We start from the raw sequence: 27,500 nt of genomic DNA, 5'->3' as shown, positions 1-27,500 counted from the left end.
TTCCAGCACCCCACCGTCCCAGTGCACCACCAGTACGTCGTCACGGCGACCGTTCCCGAGGTGAAGGCCCTGGAGGCGGAGCTTCCGGTGATCCGGGATCTGGAGGGCTCGTATTACCTGCGTCAGGAGCGCGACGGGCTGCTGTTCGGACCCTACGAGAGCGAGGAGAAGATGGTTCTGCAGGACTCGTGGATCCGAGACGGCGTCCCGCCAGGTCAGAGATCGCCATAGCAGCATCCAATCACAGCACAGTCGTGCACCATAGCAACGTCCAATCACAGCGCAGTCATGCACCATAGCAAAGTCCAATTAGAGCACTGTCGTACACCATAGCAACGTCCAAAAACAGCGCAGTCGTGCTCCATAGCAACGTCCAATCACAGCACAGTCTTTCACCATAGCAACGTCCAATTAGAGCACTGTCGTACACCATAGCAACGTCCAATCACAGCACAGTCTTTCACCATAGCAGAGTCCAATTAGAGCACTGTCGTACACCATAGCAACGTCCAATCACAGCGCAGTCATACACCATAGCAACGTCCAATCACAGCACAGTCGTACACCATAGCAACGTCCAATCACAGCGCAGTCGTGCACCATAGCAACGTCCAATCACAGCGCAGTCGTACACCATAGCAACGTCCAATCACAGCGCAGTCGTACACCATAGCAGCATCAATCACAGTGCAGTTGTACACCATAGCAGCATCCAATCACAGTGCAGTCGTACACCATAGCAACGTCCAATCACAGCGCAGTCGTGCATTGTACATCTTAAATATTCTGTTTTGTTCTATTCGATTCCGTTCTGTTCTATTCTGTTGTATCCTTTTTTGTTCTAATATATTCTGTTTTATTCTATTCTATTTTTTTATTCTGTTCTAAGATATTCTGTTCAAATTTTTTATTGTGGTCTATTCTATTCTATTCTATTGTCTTCATAAATCATTATCTTTGTTTTCCAGTAAAAAAATGGAAAACAAAGCACAGTTGTACATCAATTAAGTGTGTGTGTGTGTGTGTGTGTGTGTGTGTGTGTGTGTGTGTGTGTGTGTGTTGAAGGTTTCGGTAAGGAGTTGTTCGAGTCGGATCTGGACCGGATAATGGATCATGTGGAAATGGCCATGGAGATGGTGCCGGTTCTGAAGAATGCTGACATCATCAACATCGTGTCCGGGCCGATCACATACACACCGGACCTGCTGCCCATGATCGGGCCGCACCAGGGAGCCCGCAACTACTGGACCGCCATCGGCTTCGGGTCAGCACCACATCTGACAAACATCACAGAATCATAACGACTGACGTGATGACTGACATATGTGAGGTGTGATTGACAGGTACGGCATCATTCACTCGGGAGGAGTGGGGAAGTTCCTCAGCGACTGGATCATGAGCGGTGAACCCCCGTATGATCTCATCGAGTGTGACCCCAATCGCTACGGCAACTGGACCACCGTACCGTACGTGTGCGCCAAAGCCAGGGAGTCCTACGGCTTCAACAACGTGGGTGAGTCACGTGACAGGAAGAGGCGTGTTTGCTAGAATGATGCTGGAACGATGATCTGTGTGTGACTGGTTTCAGTGGGAAACCCTCAGAACACCCTAATAACTGTATAGAAACAGCCTAAAACACTCAGAACACCCTAGCAACGGTATAGCAACAGCCTAAAACACTCAGAACACACTAGCAACAGCATAGAAACAGCCTAAAACACTCAGAACACCCTAATAACTGTATAGAAACAGCCTAAAACCCTCAGAACATCCAAGCAACCATATAGAAACAGCCTAAAACACTCAGAACACCCTAGCAACCATATAGCAACAGCCTTAAACCCTCAGAACATCCAAGCAACCGTATAGCAACTGCCTAAAAACACTCAGAACACCCTAGCAACCGCATAGAAACAGCCTAAAACACTCAGAACACACTAATAACTGTATAGAAACAGCCTAAAACACTCAGAACACCCTAGCAACAGCATAGAAACAGACTAAAACACTCAGAACACCCTAGCAACCATATAGAAACAGCCTAAAACACTCAGAACACCCTAGCAACCGTATAGCAACAGCCTAAAACCCTCAGAACATGCAAGCAACCGTATAGCAACTGCCTAAAAACACTCAGAACACCCTAGCAACCGCATAGAAACAGCCTAAAACACTCAGAACACACTAATAACTGTATAGAAACAGCCTAAAACACTCAGAACACCCTAGCAACCGCATAGAAACAGACTAAAACTCTCAGAACACCTTAGCAACTGCATAGAAACAGCCTAAAACACTCAGAACATCCTAGCCTAGCAACCGCATAGAAACAGCCTAAAACCCTCAGAACATCCAAGCAACCGTATAGAAACAGACTAAAACTCTCAGAACACCCTAGCAACCGTATAGCAACAGCCTAAAACCCTCAGAACATGCAAGCAACCGTATAGCAACTGCCTAAAAACACTCAGAACACCCTAGCAACTGCATAGAAACAGCCTAAAACACTCAGAACACACTAATAACTGTATAGAAACAGCCTAAAACACTCAGAACACACTAATAACTGTATAGAAACAGCCTAAAACACTCAGAACACCCTAGCAACCGCATAGAAACAGACTAAAACTCTCAGAACACCTTAGCAACTGCATAGAAACAGCCTAAAACACTCAGAACATCCTAGCCTAGCAACCGCATAGAAACAGCCTAAAACCCTCAGAACATCCAAGCAACCGTATAGAAACAGACTAAAACTCTCAGAACACCCTAGCAACCGTATAGCAACAGCCTAAAACCCTCAGAACATGCAAGCAACCGTATAGCAACTGCCTAAAAACACTCAGAACACCCTAGCAACTGCATAGAAACAGCCTAAAACACTCAGAACACACTAATAACTGTATAGAAACAGCCTAAAACACTCAGAACACCCTAGCAACCGCATAGAAACAGATTAAAACTCTCAGAACACCCTAGCAACCGTATAGCAACAGCCTAAAACCCTCAGAACATCCAAGCAACCGTATAGCAACTGCCTAAAAACACTCAGAACACCCTAGCAACCGCATAGAAACAGCCTAAAACACTCAGAACACACTAATAACTGTATAGAAACAGCCTAAAACACTCAGAACACCCTAGCAACAGCATAGAAACAGACTAAAACACTCAGAACACCCTAGCAACCATATAGAAACAGCCTAAAACACTCAGAACACCCTAGCAACCGTATAGCAACAGCCTAAAACCCTCAGAACATGCAAGCAACCGTATAGCAACTGCCTAAAAACACTCAGAACACCCTAGCAACCGCATAGAAACAGCCTAAAACACTCAGAACACACTAATAACTGTATAGAAACAGCCTAAAACACTCAGAACACCCTAGCAACCGCATAGAAACAGACTAAAACTCTCAGAACACCTTAGCAACTGCATAGAAACAGCCTAAAACACTCAGAACATCCTAGCCTAGCAACCGCATAGAAACAGCCTAAAACCCTCAGAACATCCAAGCAACCGTATAGAAACAGACTAAAACTCTCAGAACATCCTAGCAACCGTATAGCAACAGCCTAAAACCCTCAGAACATGCAAGCAACCGTATAGCAACTGCCTAAAAACACTCAGAACACCCTAGCAACTGCATAGAAACAGCCTAAAACACTCAGAACACACTAATAACTGTATAGAAACAGCCTAAAACACTCAGAACACCCTAGCAACCGCATAGAAACAGATTAAAACTCTCAGAACACCTTAGCAACCGCATAGAAACAGCCTAAAACACTCAGAACATCCTAGCCTAGCAACCGCATAGAAACAGCCTAAAACACTCAGAACACCCTAATAACTGTATAGAAACAGCCTTAAAGAGGAGTGCGATGCTGAAATAATGATCTGTGTGTGTGACTGGTTTCAGTGGGCTTCCCGAAGGAGGAGCGTTTCGCGGGTCGGCCCACTAGCCGGGTCAGTGGCGTCTATGAGCTGCTGAAGGACAAATGCTCCATGGGTTTCCATGCAGGCTGGGAACAGCCACACTACTTCTACAAACCTGGAGACGACATCGGATACAAGTGAGCTGATCTGACTATATAGTCTAAATTATATATTAACACTAGCGTTCAAACGTTTAATGTTTTTGAAAGAGTCTCTTCTGCTCACAATGGCAAATAAAAAACCCTGAACTTGTTGACGTAAGGTGTGAGTGAGTGTCTCTCTCTGGTCCTGTGATGCAGACCCAGTTTCAGAAGGACGAACTGGTTCGGGCCAGTCGGACGGGAGTGTAAACTGGTGATGGAGGGAGTGGGTGTGATTGACCTTTCACCCTTCGGGAAGTTCATGGTGAAAGGAGAAGATTCACACCGGCTGCTCGACCGGCTGTTTGCCAACACACTGCCAAAGGTGAGAGAGAGAGAGAAGAAAACTGCTTAGCAACAGCCTAAAACACTCAGAACACCCTAGCAATGGCATAGTAACCACCGAAAACATCATATAACCTGTTTAACAACAGCCTAAAACACTCAGAACACCCTAATAGCCACATAGCAACAGCCTAAAACACTCAGAACATCCTGGCAACTGCATAGAAACAACCTAAAACATCATATAACCTGTTTAACAACAGCCTAAAACACTCAGAACACCCAAATAACTGCATAGTAACAGCCTAACTGCATAGCAATGGCCTAAAGCACTCAGAACACCCTAGCAACTGCATAGTAACATCCTAAAACAGTCAGAACACTTTAGCAACTGCATAGAAACAGACTAAAACACTCAACAAACTAAAACACTCAGAACACCATAGAAACTGCATAGCAACAGTGTAAAACACTCAGAACACCCTAATAACTAAATAGACACAGCCTAAAACACTTAGAACACCCTAGCAACTGCATAGCAACAGCCTAAAACACTCATCACACCCTAGCAACTGCATAGCAACAGCCTAAAACACTCAAAACACCCTAATAACTGTATAGAAACAGCCGAAAACACAGTGTACATGTTTTTTTACATGTAAAGTTTTTTAGTTAAAGATCGTGTCTGATGATCTGGACGGAGAATCACTTCATGAGTGTCTCTGACCAGTACAAACACCTGTAACCGACAGCAACAGGAGTCAGACTGAATGATGATGGTGTTTGATTCTCAGGTGGGCCAAACCAACATCAGTCACATGCTGACCCCGCGGGGGCGTGTCTACGCTGAGGTCACGGTTACCCAGACTGCACCTGGAGAGTTTCTGCTCATCACAGGCTCCGGGTCCGAGCTTCACGATCTGCGGTGCGAGCAATCACACACACACACACACACACACACACACACACACACACACACACACACACACTCACACTCACACTCACACACACCACACACACACACACACACACACACACACACACACACACACACACACACATCAGTAACATTTACTACTGTCTGAGAGCTGAAGGGAGCCAGTGTGTGTAAAGTGAGAATATCTAAAAGAAAAATGTGTGTGTGTGTGTGTGTGTCAGTCAGTAACAGCTGTCTGGTTTCTGCCCCTCGTCTCATCCAATCAGAAAGCAGCGCACTCATCTCCCCACTGACACATACACACTCAGCGCCCCCTTCTGGATGAAAGTGAATTGACCTGCAGTTCTCAGAGAGACTGCAGCTTACTTAATTAATCCTCACTTACACTAGAGCTACTAATGACGAGACCTTCAGTGAGTCTTAGGGTTGAGTGTGTGTCTTTGAATAATTCCTCACATCATGTGTGTTGTTGAGGAGAGTGTGTTGTGCTTCTACTTTACTAGATCTGATGTACCATTTTCACCGGCTGAACCAGAAAAATAAATAAAAATAAAATACTCGCAACTGCCTAAAAACACTCATAACACCATAGAAACCACATCGAACCGCCTTTCCAGAGACTCTATAATATCATGGCCATGAGTTTAGTACAAGTTGGGCTGAGTTTATTGAGGTTTCTCTCTCTTCAGATGGATCGAGCGCGAGGTGTGTGATGGTGATTATCGCGTGAGTGTGTGTAACGTGACGGATGAGATCGGTGTTCTGGGCGTCGCCGGGCCGAAGTCACGAACGGTTCTTCAGAAACTGACCGATGAAGACATGAGTGATGCGGCTTTCAGATTCCTGCAGTGCAGATCCATTCAGCTGGCCGGCGTTCCCGTGCGAGCCATGCGGATCTCATACACAGGTGATCAGTGTGGGATATCCCGGTGTTGCGGTCGCGGATCAAAATATAATAAGCGTGAATCAAAAAGTTTAAAACACATGTTCAAATATATCGCAAACTGAAAAAACGAATGCAAAATTATCAGAATAGCAAACATCGCGGTCACGGATCAAAATATAACAAGCATGAATAAAAACTTTAAACGCATTAAAAATGATATTGCACAAAACTGAAACATGTGTTTATGTTTTCTTAAAAATTACGGTTTCCTTGGTTTTATTGCTCTGTATTTTCTGCTCATATTTTACTCTTTTGTTCCTTGTGCTGTTTTTCTCTTCGCTCTTCTTTCCACGTTCTGCGCATGTTGCCATTAGAGTTTTATGTAAATTAGGGCGGGCTTAAGCATCACCATTGTTTAGCTCTAATTCATTTTCATAATTAGTTCTAGATTGACAGCTCCTCCTCTAGCCGATCAATGGAAGAGTTGACGTCACTCCAGTGCGACTCATGCGACTGATGTTCACTCGGACAGGGGAACACGACAGTTTGATAAACACGACTTTTTTGTAAAGCTTTTAAACGTTTTTATTCATGCTTATTATATTTTGATCCGTGACCGCAATACTTTTGACGGGATATTGATCCCATAGATCAGTGCAGGCTGACTGACAGAACTTATGCTAATGAGCGGCTGTCCTCATACTGTGTGTGTGTGTGTGTGTGTGTGTGTGTAGGCGAGTTGGGTTGGGAGCTGTACATGGACATGAGGAACATGAGGTCTGCGTATGAGGCGCTAATGGAAGCGGGACACGACGAGGACATCGATAACTTCGGCACATACGCCATGAACTCACTGAGACTGGAGAAGGGCTTCAGAGCCTGGGGAGCCGAGGTCCTGCTCACACACACACACACACACACACACACACACACACACACACACACACACACACACACACACACACACTCACTCACTCACTCACTCAAACACACACATTTACATTTATTCATTTAGCAGACGCATTTATCCAAAGAGAGAGAAATGAGAGCAATAGAAGCAGTGAAACTAACAGTAGGACAACAATATGCAAGTGCTATGACCCTTCTCAGTTTAATCTAACGCATTAAATGTAAAAAAAAATTTTTTTTTAAATAGAACAGAATAGAATAGAAGAGAAAGTTATTATTACTGGATCAAGTGCTGTCGAAAAAGAAGAGTCTTCAGCCGTTTCTTGAAAGTGGCTATGGACTCAGCCGCTCTGGTTGAGTTAGATCATTCCTCCAGCAGGGAACAGTCATGCTAAAGGTCAGAGAAAGAGATTTTGTGCCTCTTTGAGATGATGCACCACAAGACGTCGTTCGCTTGCAGAGCGCAAGTTTCTGGATGGCACATAAGTCCGAAGTAATGAGTTTAAGTAAAAGGGAGCAGAACCAGTGGTTGTTCTGTAGGCAAACGTCAGTGACTTGAATTTGATGCGAGTGGCAACTGGCAACCAGTGCAGTTTTGTGAGGAGAGGAGTGACGTGTGCCCTTTTCGGCTCGATAAAGACCACTCTGGCTGCGGCATCTGGATCAGTTGCAGAGGTATGACCGTGCAAGCTGGAAGACCAGCCAGGAGAGCGCTACAATAGTCCAGTCTGGATAGAACTAGCGCTTGGACAAGGAGTTGTGTAGCATGTTCTGATAAGAAGGGCCTGATCCTCCTAATGTTGTACAAGGCAAATCTACATGACCAGGCAGTTCTAGAAATGTGCTCTGTGAAGTTCAATTGATCATCAATTACCACTCCAAGGTTCCTGGCTGACCTTGATGAATTTATGGATGACGAGTCTAGCTGAATGGTTGTGATGAAGGCCGGGTGATTTTGGGTTGGCCGGGACCACGAGTAGCTCTGTCTTCGCAAGGTTTAGTTGAAGGTGGTGGTCCTTCATCCAGCCAGAAATGTCTGTCAGGCAGGCTGAGATACGAGCAGCTCCCGTCGGATCGTCAGGCTGGAATGAGAGGTAGAGTTGTGTGTCACCAGCGTAGCAGTGATAGGAAAAGCCATGTTTCTGAATCACAGATCCTAGTGATGTCATGTAGATGGAGAAGAGAAGCGGTCCAAGCACTGAGCCCTGAGGCACTCCAGTAGCTAGATGTTGGGTCTTAGACACCTCACCCCTCCACAACACCCTAAAGGACCTACCTGAGTGGTAAGAGTTGAACCATTGGAGTGCGGTTCCCGAGATGCCCTTCATCTTTAGGATTGACAGGCGGATCTGGTGGTTAACTGTGTCAAAGGCAGCAGATCCAGCAGGATGAGAACTGAGGATTGGGAGGCTGCTCGAGTCTCAGAGCTTCAGTAACCGAGAGCAGGGCCGTCTCAGTTGAGTGTCCACTTTTGAAACCAGACTGGTTGTTATCCAGGAGGTTGTTCTGTGTAAGGAAGGAAGAGATCTGGTTGAAAACAACTCGTTCAAGTGTTTTCACGACGAATGGAAGGAGAGACACCGGTCTGTAATTCTCCAGATGTGCTGGATGTAGAGTGGGTTTCTTAAGCAGTGGGGTTACACGAGCCTCTTAACTGCTGTGGGAAAGGTACCAGTGTGAAGAGAGGTGTTGATGATGTGTGTGAGTGCGGGTACAACTGAGGAAGAAATGGCCTGAAGTAGATTAGTGGGAATAGGATCAAGCGGACAGGTAGTAGGTGATTGGAAAGGAAGAGTTTGGAGACTTCTGCCTCTGAGAGTGGAGAGAAGGAGCGTAGAATGTGTGTTAGCTGGTGAAATGTGTGTGTCAGTTTGTGGTTTGGTAAATTGGCTGCTGAGGGTGGTTGTTTTATTTATAAAGAATGTAGCAAAATCGTCAGCTGTTAGTGTTGATGAAGGAGGAGGAGGAGGAGGAGGGTTGAGAAGAGAGGAGAAGGTTTTGAAAAGCATGCGAGAGTCTGAAGAATTGTTCATTTTGTTGTGATAGTAAGTCATTTTAGCAGTAGAGATATTAGCAGAGAAGGAAGAGAGGAGGGATTGATAAAGACCAAGGTCAGTAGGATCTTTCGATTTGCGCCACTTCCTCTCTGCACCCCTGAGTTTAGAACGATGTTCACGGAGAACATCAGATAGCCAGGGGGCAGAAGGTGTGGCGTGGGCTGGCCTGGAGGAAAGGGGGCAGAAGTTGTCCATGCAGGAGGTTAAAGTGGAGAAAAGAGTATCAGTTACAGTACACACTCACACACACACACACACACACACACACACACAGACAATATGCGAGTTCATCATTTGTTCTGTTCATTAGTGAATGATGGCGGTAGAGTAACCTCAGTTCTCATCTAGTACTCAGACTGATGTGAATCTCCTGTTAGCGGGAGTGAAGAGGTCTGCTCACTGCGATTAAGGGGAACGATCACATGTAAACGTTCGTCTCGTCTCAGTGTGTGTTCTTCTGTTTCCAGATGAACTGCGACACGAATCCTTTAGAAGCCGGTTTGGACTATTTCATCAAACTCAATAAGGTAATTATAATAATGATGAAACTGTCAGTGTGTCTGTGAGGCGCCAGATCTCACCGGATCTCACCCGGATCTCACCGGTTCTGTGCTTCCAGCCTGCAGATTTCGTGGGTAAACAGGCTCTGCTGGAGATCAAGGCTCAGGGTTTGAGGCGTCGACTGACGTTCCTCACAGTGAACACTGAAGACATCGACCCCGAGGGAAACGAGACCGTCTGGCACAACGGACAGGTAAAGAAGAGTGTGTGTGTGTGTGTGTATGAAAGTGCGTGTGTGTGTGAGAGTGTGTGTGAGTGTCTGAATGTGTGTGGGCCCTATCTTGCACCCAGCGCAATTAGCCTTTCGCCGAGCCCCGCCCCCCTTAGTTACTGTTGCTACGTCCGACAAACAAATGGTCAAACACGACCAGCGCGACAGATTGCCATGACGGGAAGAGGTATACCCGTGCGTGTCAGTGACCTTTTTTGGAGCAATACCTCCGCGATATCCTCCAGATCGAGGCAAAAGGGGTTACAGTATGCAGTGGAGGGATATATTCAAAATATAAAAATACGCAATGAAGGAGACACGACTACTATCGAGGCTAATGCTTACCGGTCTCAAGCGAAATCTGACAAACCCCATGACCTGTACCTCAAATGCAACCAGCACAGCCTTGTGGACCAGTCATGCTCTTGCACTGCCGGGTAAGTTCTCTTTCATATGTTATGGTCTATTATTGTCTATTGCGAGTAGCGAGTATTTTGTTAAAATACAAGGGTATGTTAGCTAGCTAAACCTACATGTGCGTCAAAGCCATTCAAAGCTAACTAACATTTCTCTGTTGTTTTGAGAATAGCCGTTTTGAGAATCAGAATCAGAATGTTTTATTTCCATTGTTGATGAACAGAATTCACAAATAGGAGATTACTTTGGCTTAAAAGGTGCATAACAGATAATTTAATAAAATGAAATAGATAAAACAAAATATAAGGCATTCAGATATCCATTTTATTTTATTGTATTATCTGTTATGCACCTTTAACTAAGCCAAAGCTATTTCCTAGTTGTGAATTATGTTCAACAATGGATATAAAACATTCTGATTCTGAAAACAGCTAATACTAATAACATAACTAATAACATGGTAATCATAACTTTGGTCCAATTTGTGTTCTTGCCTCTAGTTAGTAGATCTAGACAACACGGTAACTAGTAAGCTGTTAGCCTTAACGGTTACCTTTGAGCAGACGTATTTATGCTTCGTAATGTTCGACACATTTAACTGGGAGTGGGGCCGTCCGCACTGTTTTATCCATTGTAGGCACCAGTCACGTTGTGTTTTCGGCTTTGGGAATGGAAAGAACACAACTCCTCCAGACAATCTCTCGGGGTATCTAGTGTCCGATTTACAAACGCCGTGGGCGCACCGCTTCACCATCTTGCTTGGAGTCAATGTTTGTCGGACCTGCTCCCATAGTAACGGTTGCTATGATGTGTGATTGGACAATGGCCGTTTTGGGGGAGGGGCCGGCGAGAGGTCAATTGACTTTTTACAGCAACGCATGTATCATTCCTATACTGCACCCGCGCACAGCGGACTCTTCCCTCCACAGACGCACGCCGGTAAATTAGGGAATGAACTTGCGCTCCCGGGGGCGGTTCAGGGAAAAGAGGAGGCGTGTTCCGGCGCAAACGTTCCCTGGTGCTATTCTGCAGTTTCAGAAAACAATTCCACCACTGACCAGGAGAAACCTCGTCTACAGTCAGTGACGCGTTGCGCATGTTATTCATATGCTGTTTTAAGGGCGCATGCTTGGCCATAATGTAGCGTGTGCACAACGCACATACACTTTGCTTCTCTCATCTACACACAGAAGCAGCAGTTTTCATTTTTGCAAATCATACATTATTACAAGGAAAAACATTACCACACGAGGGAAATCATTGTTGTGTCCATGAAGATGTGAAAGAATAGGCATAAATCTAGCTTACACATTTACCCACATTATTATACGCCTGTTTAACCGAAGCTAATTTGGGTGTGTTTCTCCATCCCCAATGTCACTTCTCTGTGTTTTACGGCCCTGACGAGAACGTCGCTCTCCTCGGCTGTGAACCGCTCCTGGCGTGCGTCTGGCAAATCCGCCGTTATAATAGTAACCCGCCATGGAACAAGCACACCTGCTCTTAAAGGGAATGTGAGATGACGCTCTGATTGGTTTATTTCACGTTATGCCCAAACCACACCTATGAATAATGAAGCTCTTCAGACCAACACATTCTAGATTTGTGAGACCCGCCCACCCGCCCGCCGATAGTGTGTGTGTGTGTGTGTATGTGTGTGAGAGGTTATGTGAGAGTTTATCATCGTGTGTGTGTCTGTGTGTGTGTGTGAGAGGTTATATGAGAGTTTATCATCGTGTGTGTGTGTGCAGGTGGTGGGGAACACAACGTCAGGATCGTACAGCTTCACTGCTCGTCAGAGTCTGGCGTTCGCGTACCTGCCGCTCCATCTGACCCTCGAGGGTCAACAGCTGGAGGTGGAGCTTCTGGGTCAGAGACACCCGGCAACGGTTGCTAAGGAGCCGCTGGTGCTCACAGAACCCAGCAGAACCCGCCAGCAGAGGAAGAGCCAGACCTAACGCGACCTTTGAACTTTCAGACGCATTCAATGATGTCACAACTGAATCAGCCAAGATTTTCATTTCTGTGTGAACGTTTCGTCTACGTGAAAATCTCAAATCAAATTCACAAACCTGGAAATTCAAGCTTCGCCTTTCGTGCTTTTACACTCAGTGGCACCAAGACGAATGCGAGGGGGAGATTACTCGCGACTGGAATAATACGGCCACCGTAGGAGTTAAAACACCCTCGGAATGGGAGGGGCTAGAAAGTAATATTCAGTTAGTAGTCATATACTATTTCACCACTAGATGGGAGAAAATCTTACACAGTGTAGCTTTAATGTCCAGATTCTGTGAATGATATTAACTCTATGGTTTTGTTTGATAGTATTTCGTGTTCAGAGTTTCGAGGAATCCAATTAACTGATGAGTCTTACAAAGAGCCAGAGAAGAACTTTATTAAAACACAATCTCAGATGATTCTAGGATGATGTCGACCACTAATTACTCCTGTATCTGTACTGTATGTTTTCAATGTCAATAAACTCTCTCTTTCTCCTCTTTGACAGTCTTAACCATAGAACGAAAGTATTTTAGAGAGATTTAAAAGTTTAGAATAATATTTACCATAGTACAGAGGTTCAAAACTGAATTATTTGAAAATGAAAATGAATTATTTCCTGGTGGTGTGAGATTTGAATTCAAGGAAGTGAAACTCAAATTGAATAAAGTTAATATCACTGCTGTAGGTGTCTTTATTTATTATTGCCTTACATTTTTTAGTCCACGAATTAGAAAAGAAAAGCTCGGTTAATGAATATTAATGAGATATGTCACGTGACTATTAAATATACATAACCACTCCCTCACCATTGGCAGGTTCCGAGGACGTCATCAGGAACTAAATGAATGTCTATAAGCGGAGACTTCTCTTCCCGCTGAGGCTGTGTTAGTTTGAGAAGTGTATTATTGCCCTGTTTTAAAACATTCAAACATGTGTGGTTTTACTCCAGCGTTTGTTTAATCTGAGTTCGTCAGTGTTCGACTGAAGCTGAAGCTGGGAATGAAGCTCGCGCTGTGTTTTCTGCTGGTTTCTGTCAGTCCAGTCGCGGCCAAACCTCCGAATATCGTCTTTATTCTGGCGGATGATTTCGGCTGGAATGATGTGGGATATCACGGTTCTGAGATCAGAACTCCTCATCTGGACCGGCTGTCGGGTCAGGGGGTTCGGCTGGAGAATTACTATGTTCAGCCGCTGTGCACTCCATCCCGAAACCAGCTGATGACTGGCCGATACCAGGTCACTGATCCATCATTCATTCAGAACTAACCCATTAACCCATTATGCCATCATATGCTCTGAGAAAGTGTTGTGGTGTTGCTGTCAGAGTTCAGAACTCGACCGACAAAGAATTATTTAAAAAAACAAGAAAAAAACAAGAATGCATTTCCTGAATTTGAATTTAAGGAAGTAGAGTTCAAATGGAGTCAAGTTTATACAACTGTAGTTTTTATTAATGCATTTCATTTTTCAGTGTAGCATATAATATATGTAGATCATGAAACTGTTTAAAGGAAGAGTTCACCCAAACATGAATATTATCCCATGATTTATTCGATTGCAAGTGCAAATTACTTCCTTCTTTCAGTCAAACACAGTCAGGAGTTGTATTCAAAAACAGCCTGCTCTTCCAAGCTTTATAATGGCAGTGAATAGTGCCTGAGATCTTAAAGCCCCCCCAAAAAATCAATCCATCATAAAAGTAATCCATACGCGGCGCCTCCAGGGGTTAATAAATGTCTTATGAAGTGAAGAAAAATATCCACATTTATAACTTACATTTAAACTATAATCACTGGCCGTACGCGAGTCGAGTTCCGGTGGAAGAGTGACCTCTGACCCCACGCATGACCTCTGACCCGACACATGACGTATGATGTAGGAGTATCATTAGCTCAGGGGAGAGTCGACGCCTCTCGCGGTTCAAACATCAAACTCAAGCTCCTCCCACATTTCTCTTTAAAAATCCTCGTTTTAAACTTGTAATTGGTGACTGGTGTTTTGTTTTGCTCAATCCTCTGCGCTTCCGCGTTCATCAATGCGTCATGCGTCCGGGTCAGAGGTCATGCGTCGGGTCATGTGTCCGGGTCAGAGGCCATGCTTCAGGTCAGAGGTCATGCGTGGGGTCAGAGGTCACTATTTCGCAGGAACTTGACTCACGTACGGCCGTTACTGGAAGTCAGTGATTATAGTTTATAAAGTTATAAATATGGATATTTTTCAGGAATACCGTGGTAAATGTGTGTGTTGTGTCCAGATCCGCACGGGTCTGCAGCACCAGATCATCTGGCCCTGTCAGCCCTACTGTGTTCCTCTGGACGAGAAGCTTCTTCCCGAGCTCCTGTTGGACGCCGGCTACGCCACACACATGGTGGGAAAGTGGCATCTGGGAATGTTCCGGAAGGACTGTCTGCCCACCCGTCGAGGCTTCCAGACCTTCTTCGGTAGGATCCCAGTCACTGAGTGGCTGCGTTTACATGCAACCAAATCATCCGTTAGTGATGGGATTGACGACTCAATCGCGCTGAAAAGCCTTCATGTAAACGCCTTAATCGATCCGCTTGAGCTCGATCCCAATGACATTACGATGTTTACGAGATAAACTCTTGATCGGATTGAAAACCGAAACTGAAAGGACTGCGCATGTGCAATGACGTAGCAATAGCATAATGACATAGAAATAGCATAATGATGTAGAAATAACGTAATGACGTAGGAATAGCGTAATGACGTAGAAATAGTGTAATGACGTAGAAATAGTGTAATGACGTAGAAATAGCGCGACGATGTAGAAATAGCGTAATGACGTAGAAATAGCGTAATGATGTAGAAATAGCGTAATGACGTAGAAATAGCGTAATGACGTAGAAATAGCGTAATGACGTAGAAATAGCGTCATGATGTAGCAATAGTGTAATGACGTAGAAATAGCGCGACGATGTAGAAATAGCGTAATGACGTAGAAATAGCGTAATGATGTAGAAATAGCGTAATGACGTAGAAATAGCGTAATGACGTAGAAATAGCGTAATGACGTAGAAATAGCGTAATGACGTAGCAATAGTGTAATGACAGAAATAGCGCGACGATGTAGAAATAGCGTAATGATGTAGAAATAGTGTAATGACGTAGAAATAGCGCGACGATGTAGAAATAGTGTAATGACGTAGCAATAGCGTAATGACGTAGCAATAGCGTAATGACATAACAATAGTCTAATGACGTAGCAATAGCGTAATGATGTAGAAATAGAGTAATGACGGAGCAATAGCGTAATGACGTAGAAATAGCGTAATGACGTAGCAATAGCGTAATGATGTAGAAATAGCTTAATGACGTAGAAATAGCGTAATGACGTAGCAATAGCGTAATGATGTAGAAATAGCGTAATGACGTAGAAATAGCGTAATGACGTAGCAATAGCGTAATGACGTAGCAATAGCGTAATGACGTAGAAATAGCGTAATGACGTAGCAATAGCGTAATGACGTAGCAATAGCGTAATGACGTAGAAATAGCGTAATGATGTATGTCACAGTGAACCAGGAACAGATGCTCTGTGTTGCTCGTGTGTGTGTGTGTGTGCAGGATACCTCACGGGTTCAGAGGATTATTTCACTCATCACAGATGTACTTTGATCGCTCCTCTGAACGTGACGCGCTGCGCTCTGGACCTGCGGGACGGGGAGGACGTGGCCGTCAACTACACGGGCCAATACTCCACAGAACTCTTCTCTCAGAGAGCCGAGGACATCATCTCACGCCACGAGCCCGAGAAGGTACTCGCGCTCCTTCAGGTCCCATAGACACAAACATGCATCTGATATAGGGGTGTGTGAGTGCGATGTCACGATTTCTGATCGTGGAGGGTTAAAATGTCTCGTATCGAAGAAATATCTTTCGTTCAGGTCTAATAAGCGTTCAGGTCTTAAAGTGACAGTAGCCTAACCCCTAATTTCCACCAACTGCGGAACGGCGGCGGAGTCAATAGGTTTCCATTAAAGTCAATGTGTGTATTTTCATTGACTGCGGAACAGCTGCGTTCTGACTCCGACGATCCGCAGATCTCCGGAGCAGATACGCAGAGCTTCTATTTTTGCCGGATGCCGGAGCAATTCAGCCCTTATATCGCGCGATCATACGTGAATTCGCGAGATCTCGTGGGTCCTCCTGACTTCAGCTGTTAGTCATGGCCGCAGCCATTCCGCAACAAATCCGGACCTGGTGGGTATTGAAGGACAGCGGAGCACGGAGCCGACACGCAGCGGAGCCGACACGCAGCCGTTCCGCAGTTGGTGGAAATCCGGGGTAATAGTAAACATGCTGCTGCTTGTCCTTAAAGGGACAGTTCACCCAAAAATGAAAATTCTGTCCTTTTTTACTCTCTAATGTTGTTCCAAACCTGAATGAATTTTTTTCTTGGAATGAACACAAAATAAGATGTTTTGAATAATGTTGCTAACCAAACAGTTGCTGGTCCCCGTTGACTATGGAAGTCAATGTTTGGTTACCCACATTCTTCAAAATAACTTTTATTCATAAAAGTAATAAAATAATATTTTATTCAGCAGAAGAAAGAAATTTATTCGGGTTTAAAACATGTTGAGAGAGTAAATAATGATTTTTTTTATTTTAAATGTAATTAAAACAAAAAACAGAAAATCACTCACTGCTCTTGACTGAGAACTTTAATAGTAGCTTTAAGAATCAATGTATAATTTATACAGTAAAGTCTATGTAGTGTTTTATTTTTATATTTGTTTCATTTGGATATTATGTTGTGAATATGTAATGTGTATCTTTGTTCTTATTTTTTAATAACAAAAAAAAATGACAAAGATTTTTATCTTCGCCGCTTTGGCCTAAATGTCTGCCTATCTCTATTTTATTTAATATGTAAATATTTAACCTTGTAAGGTTTTGTTTTTAAAGTAGGGACATTAGTTTGGCTGTAATGCTCAGTCACAAAATAGGAAAACCAACATGCAAAAAAGAATCGTGATAAAATCGTGAATCGTGATTTTCTTGAAAAAATGTGTTATTTTTGCCATATCGTCCACCCCTGATCTGATAGAACATGCTCTTCCCGTTCATATCAAGACATAAAATGTTGATTTTATTGTTGCTCTTGCCCTTCCCCAACTATACGGTACTAATATGATTTGTGGAGGTCTTAAAAAGCCCTAAATTTGATTTTAAAACCACTGTCAGAAATGCATCCGTCTGACCAGAGGCAGAGAAACGCGCATCTGCTTGTAATAAGGAAAACGTTTTCTGGTGTTCGGCAGCCGTTGTTCCTCTATGTGGCGCTGCAGGCGGTTCACGCGCCCCTCCAGGTACCCGAGCGCTTCGTCGCCCCCTACAGCTTCATCAAGGACACGCACCGGCGCAAGTACGCAGGCATGGTGTCGGCGATGGATGAAGCCGTGGGGAACATCAGCCGAGCTCTTCAGGACGCTGGACTGTGGAACAACACCGTTCTCATCTTCTCCACAGGTACTGAGAAGCTCAGGTCTATCATACAGCAGCTTTACAGGCAGTCATACTCATATAATAGCAGTGCTGTATTTATAGTGCTGACTAGTATATGCATCAGTGACTCAAGAACAACTGAGTAATCCAGACAATTGAGCGTTCGCAGAGACCCGCCCCCTTTAGTTACTGTTGCTATGTCCGACAAGCCACGCCTCTCTCACGCTACATCATGTTCTCACAGTAAAGAGGACACTGACTGACAGACAGGACAGAACAAGTTACTTTAGATATCAAACAAAGTCTCAACTTTCAAATTTGGTCATTTTCTACAGAAATCTAAACAATAAATACCTTTTTATGGTTTTTAATGTGTCGTGAGAGATCGCTGTAGCGCCTCAGTTAATTTAAAAAGTTCACTTTTTTGTTCCTTTAAGAGATTTCAATGTCTGTCGCTTTTGTTTCGTTGTTTCTTATTTTTCTTACTCCACTGGCAGATAATGTAGCTTTTAAAAAAAAGAAGAAAAAACTCACTTAATTGTGATTTATTTCCTCGGAAAAAAAAACAATATCTTATGGCATTTTACTCCTCTAGTAAATGCTTCTTGATTTAAGAATGTTTAGATATTTTGGACTGGAAACAAGACAAACATACTAAGTAAAAAAAGCATTTTTTGCAGTGCAGTGAATAATTTGAACAGTATTGGAATATGTCTTGATCAATAGAGGATCAAATGATGTTTTCCACATCAAGGAACAAATGAGTCAAAATGGAGTGTTGTGATCAGTCCATAAGGTGGCGCTGTTTCCCTTGTGTTGGGCAGATAATGGTGGTCAGACCCTGTCGGGGGGGAATAACTGGCCTCTGCGTGGCAGGAAGTGGACGCTCTGGGAGGGCGGAGTCAGGGGCGTGGGCTTCGTGACCGGGCCAATGATAGAGCAGCCAGGAAGTGTCAGTCGAGGGCTCATCCACGTCTCTGATTGGCTGCCCACGATCGTGGGTCTGGCCGGGGCGTCGACCAACGGCACCAAACCTCTGGACGGCTTCAATGTGTGGGACACTATCAGGTGAATGTGAACATCTTCATCAATATTTCCACACGTTGGTGCTGTTTTGATGGCTGTGAATCATTTGAACAGAATTGAAATATGTCTGATCAGTAGAGGAGCAAATGATGTTTTCCACATCAGGGAACAAATGGTTTGTATGAACACCTGCCAGTGATGAACTGAGACAAAACATTGCAAATAACCGTAATTCAAAGGAAATACCAGATTATTTATTCTGATTTCATTGTTTTAAGCACAAACTCACTTCATTTTGGTAGTTTTTTCATAAAACAAGACTTAATTTCTTGAGTCCTTCTGCTTCTCCAGTAAATGCATCTTGATGTAAGAATGTTTAGATATTTTATTTAAGTAAAGTCGTGATGATCAGTTGAGCTCTTGGTTTAATCGAAATGTGTGTGTGTTTGAGATTTCAATGTCGGTCAGTTTTGTTTCGTTTAGAGATTTAAATGTCGGTCGTTTTTGTTTCGTTCAGAGATTTCGATGTCGGTCGCTTTTGTTTCGTTTGTTTTGTTAAGAGATTTAAATGTTGGTCGCTTTTATTTTGTTTGTTTCGTTAAGAGATTTAAATGTAGGTCAGTTTTGTTTCAGATTTAAATGTCATTCGCTTTTGTTTCGTTGAGATTTAAATGTCGACAACTTGTTTTGTTTAGAGATTTAAATGTCGGTAACTTGTTTCGTTTAGAGATTTAAATGTTGTTCACTTTTGTTTCGTTTAGAGATTTAAATGTTGGTCACTTGTTTCGTTTAGAGATTTAAATGACAGTCGCTTTTGTTTCGTTAAGAGATTTAAATGTAGGTCAGTTTTGTTTCAGATTTAAATGTCATTCGCTTTTGTTTCGTTGAGATTTAAATGTCGACAACTTGTTTTGTTTAGAGATTTAAATGTCGGTAACTTGTTTCGTTTAGAGATTTAAATGTTGTTCACTTTTGTTTCGTTTAGAGATTTAAATGTTGGTCACTTGTTTCGTTTAGAGATTTAAATGACAGTCGCTTTTGTTTCGTTAAGAGATTTAAATGTCGGTCGCTTGGTTTTGTATCATTTAGAGATTTAAATTTCGGTCGGTCTCTTGTTTCGTTAAGAGATTTCAATGTTGGTCGCTTTTGTTTCGTTTGTTTCGTTAAGAGATTTAAATGTCAGTCAGTTTTGTTTCGTTAAGAGATTTCAATGTCGGTAGCTTTTGTTTAGTTTGTTTCGTTAAGAGATTTAAATGTCAGTCAGTTTTGTTTCGTTAAGAGATTTAAATGTCGGTCACTTGTTTCGTTTAGAGATTTAAATGTCAGATTTAGATGTCGGTAACTTTTGTTTTGATAAGATTTAAATGTCGGTCAGTTTTGTTTCACTAAGAGATTTAAATGTCGATAACTTGTTTCGTTTAGAGATTTAAATGTCGGTCACTTTTGTTTCGTTTAGAGATTTAAATGTCGGTCGCTTTTGTTTCGTTTAGAGATTTAAATGTCGGTCGCTTGGTTTTGTATCATTAAGAGATTTAAATTTCAGTCGGTTTCATTCGTTAAGAGATTTCGATGTCGGTCGCTTTTGTTTCGTTTGTTTCGTTAAGAGATTTAAATGTCGGTCAGTTTTGTTTCATTAAGAGATTTAAATGTCGGTCAGTTTTGTTTCGTTTAGAGATTTAAATGTCGTTCACTTTTGTTTCGTTTAGAGATTTAAATGTCGGTCGCTTGGTTTTGTATCATTAAGAGATTTAAATTTCAGTCGGTTTCATTCGTTAAGAGATTTCGATGTCGGTCGCTTTTGTTTCGTTTGTTTCGTTAAGAGATTTAAATGTCGGTCAGTTTTGTTTCGTTTAGAGATTTAAATGTCGTTCACTTTTGTTTCGTTCAGAGATTTAAATGACAGTCGCTTTTGTTTCGTTAAGATATTTAAATGTCGGTCAGTTTTGTTTCGTTAAGAGATTTAAATGTCAGACAGTTTTGTTTTGTTAAGAGATTTAAATGTCAGTCAGTTTTGTTTTGTTAAGAGATTTAAATGTCGATAACTTTTGTTTCGTTTAGAGATTTAAATGTCGGTCAGTTTTGTTTTCGTTTAGAGATTTAAATGTCGTTCACTTTTGTTTCGTTCAGAGATTTAAACGACAGTCGCTTTTGTTTCGTTAAGATATTTAAATGTCGGTCAGTTTTGTTTCGTTAAGAGATTTAAATGTCAGGTTTAATAGAAGCGTGTGTGTGTGTGTTTCAGTCGTGGTCAAGCTTCTCCTCGGGTTGAGCTTCTGCACAACATCGACCCGCTGTTCGTGGACGACTCGCCATGTGAGTGAGAGACCGGTTTACACTGAGACCAGAACCAGGTTTCACTCCCGATCACACATGAGCTGCGTGTCTCTTTCAGGTCCTGGTGATGATGTGTCGGGGGAGTTCCTGCAGGACTCTTTACACTCGTCAGCATCTCGGCCCGTCGCACTCGGGTTGCGTTCAGAGTTTAATATCTCGGTTCATGCCGCCATTCGCTACAAGAACTGGAAGCTTCTGACGGGTTATCCAGGTAAAGTCATCATGAAAGGAGAAGTTGTGCTGTTAAATCTTCTGGAAGAAGAACAAATGTGGGCGGGGTGTGTGTAACACACACACTCAGTGTGTGTGTAACCGCAGTCACTCCGGCCGACTGTGATGTCACACGCATAACCTCTATATTCCATAAAATAATAATATTGTCCATTTTAATTCCATGTGATGTCTCTGGTGTCTGTGGGTTTCCTTCAGGTTGTCCTCTGTGGCTCCCTTTCATAGGTCTCTCAACACTGCGAATATCGCTATGGGAACACCATTGGTGTGGACGAATGTTTGAAGCCCTTATACCATCCATATATACAATAATGCTTAACGTATGCGTCATTAGTATGCTGCGCGCTATTTCCTCCGATTTTATTCCTTCAGGAGGCGAATTTTCTGTTGCCTGTAGGAAAGTGTGTTTATCGTGTTCTTTGCTATAATTCAGAGCAGTTTTACCACACAGTTTTAAGAAATGCATCGACCCGTGTGATAGGTTCATCGCAGAAGGAGACACTCATGACAGGGGCGTGCAATATCTGGGTCTTAAACATGCCCAGGCGGCGCTTTTAACTGACTGTCTGCACTGTGATAGCCTGCGCTTGTAAGTTTTGCCGCATGAGATGATGTTTGGGGTGACGATTATGAGCCCGAGCACATGGAGAGCTTCTTTCTTCTTTAAAGGGATAGTTCACTCAAAAATGAAAATTAGCCAGTGATTTACTCACCCTGAAGCCATCCAAGGTGTATATGACATTCTTCTTTCAGACGAATACAATCGAGTTATATTAAAAAATGTCATAAAAGTGCATCATAAAAGTGCATCATATCCATCATAAAAGTGTCCCAAACGGCTCCGAGGGGTTAATAAAGGCCTTCTGAAGCAAAGTGATGCGTTCTTGTAAGAAAAATGACCATATTTAAAACTTTATCGACTAAAATAACTAGCTTCCGGCAGACGGACGTACGCAAGTCGACTTACGCCAAAAGAGTAACCATGGCCCATGTTGCCATCCAAACCGTGTAGAGTTACTTCTACTTCCGCTTTGGTTGGGAAATCCTACATGGCCGCTGGGTAGGCAGCAGCCTCTCTTCATTCAATGGCTGTACTTCAGGCCTATCAAGCAGAGCTGATAAAGAGTTAGATGAGGGAGAAGGCCTGACTCAAGAGGCTGTTAAAGAACACAGGCGGGCCACTGACTTGGCGCTTAGAGCTACCAAGCACACTGCCCGCGTAGAGTAGAGCGCCACCTTTGGCTCACTCTTACTGACCTTCCTGTTGAATGCCCCTGTGTCCAAGGACGGTCTATTTGGCGAGTCTGTCACCGCTGTGGTGGAGAAATTTCGAGCAGCGAAACGCAATCTGCTGTTTTCCGCCAGCTTATTCCCTTAGGCCTAGGGAGAGCGAGCGATAACCACCAACAGTTCGTTCGCGCTCGTCTTCCCTGCAGCGCCCCCGTGAGGCACAGCGAAGTTAACCATCACCTATGGAGCCCCCTCGCAGAGACTGGGGCCCCAGGATGCATCCACCGTTTTGTTCACGACACAGAAGGATAGACCTGGGTTTGACGGCCACAACCTCTTGACCCCACGTCCCTAAGAAGTAGTTCCTGATTCCCTTGCTCGTCCTCGGAGGCCTGTCCCTCCATCGGAGAGTTTGGACGAACCGTGCAAACGTATTCGCCTCTCTCATTGTGACCTCCGTGCTCCGACCTTAACCGTTCTGCCGCAAATTGCGTCTCGGGCGGAGCTCCCTCGACAAGCAGCACCCCAGACACTCCGCACCCTCATGCCTTCGGAGTTCCGGGAAAAGCCCTAGGGTCAAAACCCCCACGTTTGACGTGGTGGGCCAGCCTAATCGGGCAATTAGACAGGTCCCTGTTGTAGAGGTTTCCGCCATTTGTGTGCTTTGGAACCCTACGAAGGGGGACCTGTCTATGACTACCGCAGTCACTCCACTCGTACTTCCTGTTTCTGCAGACACCAAGGGCTCTCTGCTATCAGCGAATGTATTGACACCTGCAGTTCGGCAGGCTCCAGAGGAAGAACGGCTAACGCCCCTAGCAGAGTACTGGGCCTTGTGGTAGCACCTGCCCGAAGTCTCACAATGGGTGTTACGCACCATTCGACACAGTTACACCATTCAATTTAGGAAATGCCCACCTCCTTTCGGCAGGATCCTTCTCACGACGGTGCGTCCTGGGGAGATTTTGACACTGAATCAGGAGATTGTGTCACTCCTAGAGAAAGGGCCTATAGATCCAATACTGGACTTACGTTGCCTAAACCTTGTGCTCAGAGTGAGCAGATTCAAAATTCTGATGTTGAAGTCCATTTTGTCTCATGTCCAAACCAGAGATTGTAACGATTTGAAGGATGCGTACTTCCACATCCAGGTCGTCAAGAGGCACAGGAAGTTCCTCAGGTTCGCTTTCGAGGGCAGAGCGTATCAATACCGTGTTCTTCTGTTCGGACTAGCTCTGGCTCCTCGAACATTCACAAAGTGTATGGACGCAGCTCTGGCCCTGCTGCGGCCCCAGGGCGTCCAAATCTTAAACTACCTGGACGATTGGCTGATATTAGCTCAATCTCAGGACTTGGCAATAGTACATCGAGACTTGGTACTCAGCCATTTGAGGAGCTTGGGTTTACGCATAAACCTTCAGAAGAGTGTGTTGCTGCCACGTCAACACACGACTTTTCTGGGCATAGAACTAGACTCACACGATACGGGCACGGCTGTCTCCACACACCCCCATTGCCACCCGTTTCGCAGAGTAATGATCACACGCAGAGGCTTTTATGCTCTGTGTCCGTGGTCGAGACTTTCTGTCGGTCAAGGGGCGGTTCACATTCCAGGCCATCTTAGCCTGGGAGCAGTGCTGCTTTCAAGGCAGGGCTTAGAACCGGGGGAATGGAGGTTGCACCCTCAAGTGGTGAGCCTCATATATCAGCAGTTTGGCCGAGCGGAGGTAGATTTGTTTGCGAAACTGTATGCTAATTGTCTACCGTATTTGACGATAGTGGTCCTGACAGAACTATGGTAGTGTCAACCCCTTTTTGTTCTCAGCTGGTGGTTTTGAAGGCTTTTTCCCCTCGGAGACTGGGAGTGATGCACAGCCTCTCGGCCTCTGCCCGGTCAGGACACTGAAGGTCTATGACGACCGCTCAGCCCAGTGGCGTAAATTGGAGCAATTGTTTGTGTGTTTTGGTGGTAAAAACAGAGGGGCTGCCGTCACCAAACAGGGAATGTCTCATTGGGTGATTGAGGTTATCTCGTGGCTTATGAGGCACAAGGTTTGGCTTCGCCTCTAGGTGTGCGTGCCCATTCCACTAGAGGAATGGCTTCTTCTCAAGCTCTTTTTAGGGGCTCTTCTTTGGAGGATATTTGTGTTGCGGCAGGATGGTCTTCTCCGAACACTTTTATCAAGTTCTACGGTCTGGACGTGAGAATGGCTCCGGGCTCCCAGGTCTTATCTGCTTGAGCGGACACTTTCCACAGTCTTCCAGCTATTCTCAGGTATGTGAAGGCGTTATGGTATAAATTGTTCCCATAGGTATATTCGCAGTGTTGAGAAACCTATAAAAGGGAGTGTAACCTTTGTTCCCTGAGTAGGGAATGAGACACTGCGATGCCGGCCTTCCCTTACTTGAATAGTGCTTCCTTTGTCATGGAATCTGAGGAAATAGCCCGCAGCACACTAATATGAAGCATACGTGACGTATTCTTAGGGTGGTGCTAAGCGATATTGGCCAATCAAATTGGTGTGATGGTATAAGGGCTTCAGACATTCGTCTACACCAAAGGTGTTCCCATATCCCATATTCGGGGAATACTGCTCAGGGAGCAAAGGTTACATATGTAACCAAGACGTTTTGTGGGTTTCCTTAAGGTTGTCCTCTGTGGTTTCCTTCAGGTTGTCCTCTGTGGTTTCCTTTAGGTTGTCCTCTGTGGTTTCCTTTAGGTTGTCCTCTGTGGTTTCCTTCAGGTTGTCCTCTGTGGTTTCCTTCAGGTTGTCCTCTGTGGTTTCCTTTAGGTTGTCCTCTGTGGTTTCCTTCAGGTTGTCCTCTGTGGTTTCCTTTAGGTTGTCTGTGGTTTCCTTCAGGTTGTCCTCTGTGGTTTCCTTTAGGTTGTCCTCTGTGGTTTCCTTCAGGTTGTCCTCTGTGGTTTCCTTCAGGTTGTCCTCTGTGGTTTCCTTTAGGTTGTCATCTGTGATTTCCTTCAGGTTGTCCTCTGTGGTTTCCTTTAGGTTGTCCTCTGTGGTTTCCTTCAGGTTGTCCTCTGTGGTTTCCTTCAGGTTGTCCTCTGTGGTTTCCTTTAGGTTGTCCTCTGTGGTTTCCTTCAGGTTGTCCTCTGTGGTTTCCTTTAGGTTGTCTGTGGTTTCCTTCAGGTTGTCCTCTGTGGTTTCCTTTAGGTTGTCCTCTGTGGTTTCCTTCAGGTTGTCCTCTGTGGTTTCCTTCAGGTTGTCCTCTGTGGTTTCCTTTAGGTTGTCATCTGTGATTTCCTTCAGGTTGTCCTCTGTGGTTCCCGCCCCCTGCTGGTCATGTGCAGAAGGCGTCGGACCCGCTGAAGCCGGTGATGCTGTTTAACGTCGAGGAGGATCCCGAGGAGCGAGTGGAGGTTTCCCATAAGCGCCCGGAGCTCGTGGCCTTCCTGCTCCGACGCTTGCAGGAGTACCAGAACCAGGCCAGACCCGTCGACTTCCCCCCCGATGACCCCCGCTGTGACCCCGGGGCCAGCGGAGCCTGGGGACCCTGGCAGTGAGGAGGAGGAGAAGGAGTGTGTGTGTGAGTGTTTGTGTGTGTGAGTGTGAGAGAGTGAGTGAGTGAATGTGTGCGTTTGTGTGCGCGTGTGAGTGAGTGAGTGTGTGTGAGTGTTTGTGTGTGAGTGTTCATGTGTGTGAGTTAGTGTGCGTGTGTGCGTACGTGAATGAGAATGAGTGAGTGAGTTAGTGTGTGTGTGAGTGTGAGTGTGAGTGTGAGTGAGTGAATGTGTGCGAGTGTGTGTGTGTGATTACAGATCTCACCTTTAAATCATCTTAGTCTTTTAAAATTGAATCATTTTTCACCACAATCAGCATCGAATGCAGTGTGTGTGTTTGGGCTCATGTGAGTTTAAGTATCCGTCTGGGATGGTATGTTCATTTATTCTAAGCAAAAACCATATGACTCTTCTGAAGTCTGATTCTGTCTGATTCTCCTCTGAAGCTCGTGTTTCCCATCATGCATCAGTTCAGCACTGGATGAGAAACACTGAGCAATGAGGCTCATTCTCACACACACATTATATGTAATAATTTTAACCCTATGAAAATCATATACATTTTTTTTTAGAATGGAACATTGATTGAACCATTGGACAAAATAATAAAAAATCGTAAAAAAAAAAACGTTTGCATATGTGTTTTTTTTTTAAATTGAGTGTCATATTTGATGCATCAGGCTTTTATGGCTCATATAGTCTGATATAGTGAAAGTTTGGAGGAAAAACAGTTTTATTCAGAAAAAAATATGCAATTTGCTGCAGATGCTGATATTTATATGGACAAAAAGTAAGGCTGTAATGTAAATCAATGAGATCTTTATAGCAGAATAGCAGGTACGTACATAAAATGCATATAAATATTGTTTGTCACTCTATATCTGCCAATAATATGTCTTAGTAAGATGATATTTCTTTATCAGTCTGAAGCAGGATCAGATCTTGTGCTTCACTGAAGAGATGGAGAACAGATTGAAAAGCCATTAGTGAGGAGGAGACAGAGTTTTCCAGAGACGGGGACAGAAACAGCTGCTCACTTCCTGTAATAGGACCCGCTCCCTCCTCTGCACTTCCTGTAATAGGGCTCGCCCCCTCCTCTGCACTTCCTGTAATAGGACCCGCTCCCTCCTCTGCACTTCCTGTAATAGGACCCGCTCCCTCCTCTACACTTCCTGTAATCAAACCCGCCCCCCCCTCTGCACTTCCTGTATTCGGACCCGCCCCCTCATCTGCACTTCCTGTAATAGGACCCGCCCTCTCCTCTGCACTACCTGTAATCGGACCCGCCCCCTCCTCTGCACTTCCTGTAATAGGACCCGCTCCCTCCTCTGCACTTCCTGTAAT

At 44.3% G+C, this 27,500-nt stretch overlaps 2 protein-coding genes across 3 annotated transcripts in view; both read left to right on the top strand.

The window, feature by feature from the left end:
* Positions 1–13,032, top strand: part of dmgdh (dimethylglycine dehydrogenase) — a 24,232-nt gene extending 11,200 nt beyond the window's left edge. The window contains exons 6-16 of the mRNA XM_084387665.1: positions 1–214; positions 1,066–1,264; positions 1,344–1,513; positions 3,926–4,079; positions 4,242–4,407; positions 5,162–5,292; positions 5,994–6,211; positions 6,925–7,082; positions 9,624–9,683; positions 9,776–9,910; positions 12,097–13,032. The exon at positions 1–214 is cut by the window's left edge and continues 35 nt beyond it. Of these exons, the coding sequence (XP_084243791.1) occupies positions 1–214; positions 1,066–1,264; positions 1,344–1,513; positions 3,926–4,079; positions 4,242–4,407; positions 5,162–5,292; positions 5,994–6,211; positions 6,925–7,082; positions 9,624–9,683; positions 9,776–9,910; positions 12,097–12,303 (1,812 nt within the window). The 3' untranslated portion in view covers positions 12,304–13,032. The remainder of the gene's footprint in view (positions 215–1,065; positions 1,265–1,343; positions 1,514–3,925; positions 4,080–4,241; positions 4,408–5,161; positions 5,293–5,993; positions 6,212–6,924; positions 7,083–9,623; positions 9,684–9,775; positions 9,911–12,096) is intronic.
* Positions 13,033–13,166: 134 nt separating this feature from the next.
* On the top strand, positions 13,167–26,715 carry arsb (arylsulfatase B). Of its 2 annotated transcripts, none has more exons than XM_084387679.1 (8): positions 13,167–13,585; positions 14,604–14,790; positions 15,935–16,125; positions 17,635–17,842; positions 18,643–18,886; positions 21,087–21,157; positions 21,237–21,389; positions 21,608–21,852. In XM_084387679.1, exons 1-8 carry the CDS (start codon positions 13,349–13,351, stop codon positions 21,835–21,837), a joined length of 1,521 nt encoding a protein of 506 aa, XP_084243805.1. In that variant the 5' UTR covers positions 13,167–13,348; the 3' UTR covers positions 21,838–21,852. The 2 variants fall into 2 exon arrangements, with proteins under 2 accessions (XP_084243805.1, XP_084243804.1); XM_084387678.1 differs by lacking the exon at positions 21,608–21,852 and adding an exon at positions 25,906–26,715 and having other exon boundaries at positions 13,170–13,585.
* Positions 26,716–27,500: the final 785 nt, after the last annotated feature.

Source organism: Rutilus rutilus (genome assembly GCF_951802725.1).
Source record: "Rutilus rutilus genome assembly, chromosome: 18".
Lineage (NCBI taxonomy): Eukaryota > Metazoa > Chordata > Actinopteri > Cypriniformes > Leuciscidae > Rutilus > Rutilus rutilus.
This window is presented reverse-complemented; position numbering and strand designations above follow the sequence as displayed.

Coding starts and splice junctions, on each gene's coding strand:
- arsb (XM_084387678.1), top strand. CDS start 13,349: ATGAAGCTCGCGCTGTGTTTTCTGCTGGTTTCTGTCAGTCCAGTCGCG. Junction 14,791..15,934: donor AGGCTTCCAGACCTTCTTCG/GTAGGATCCCAG, acceptor GTGTGTGTGCAG/GATACCTCACGGGTTCAGAG. Junction 18,887..21,086: donor AATGTGTGGGACACTATCAG/GTGAATGTGAAC, acceptor TGTGTGTTTCAG/TCGTGGTCAAGCTTCTCCTC.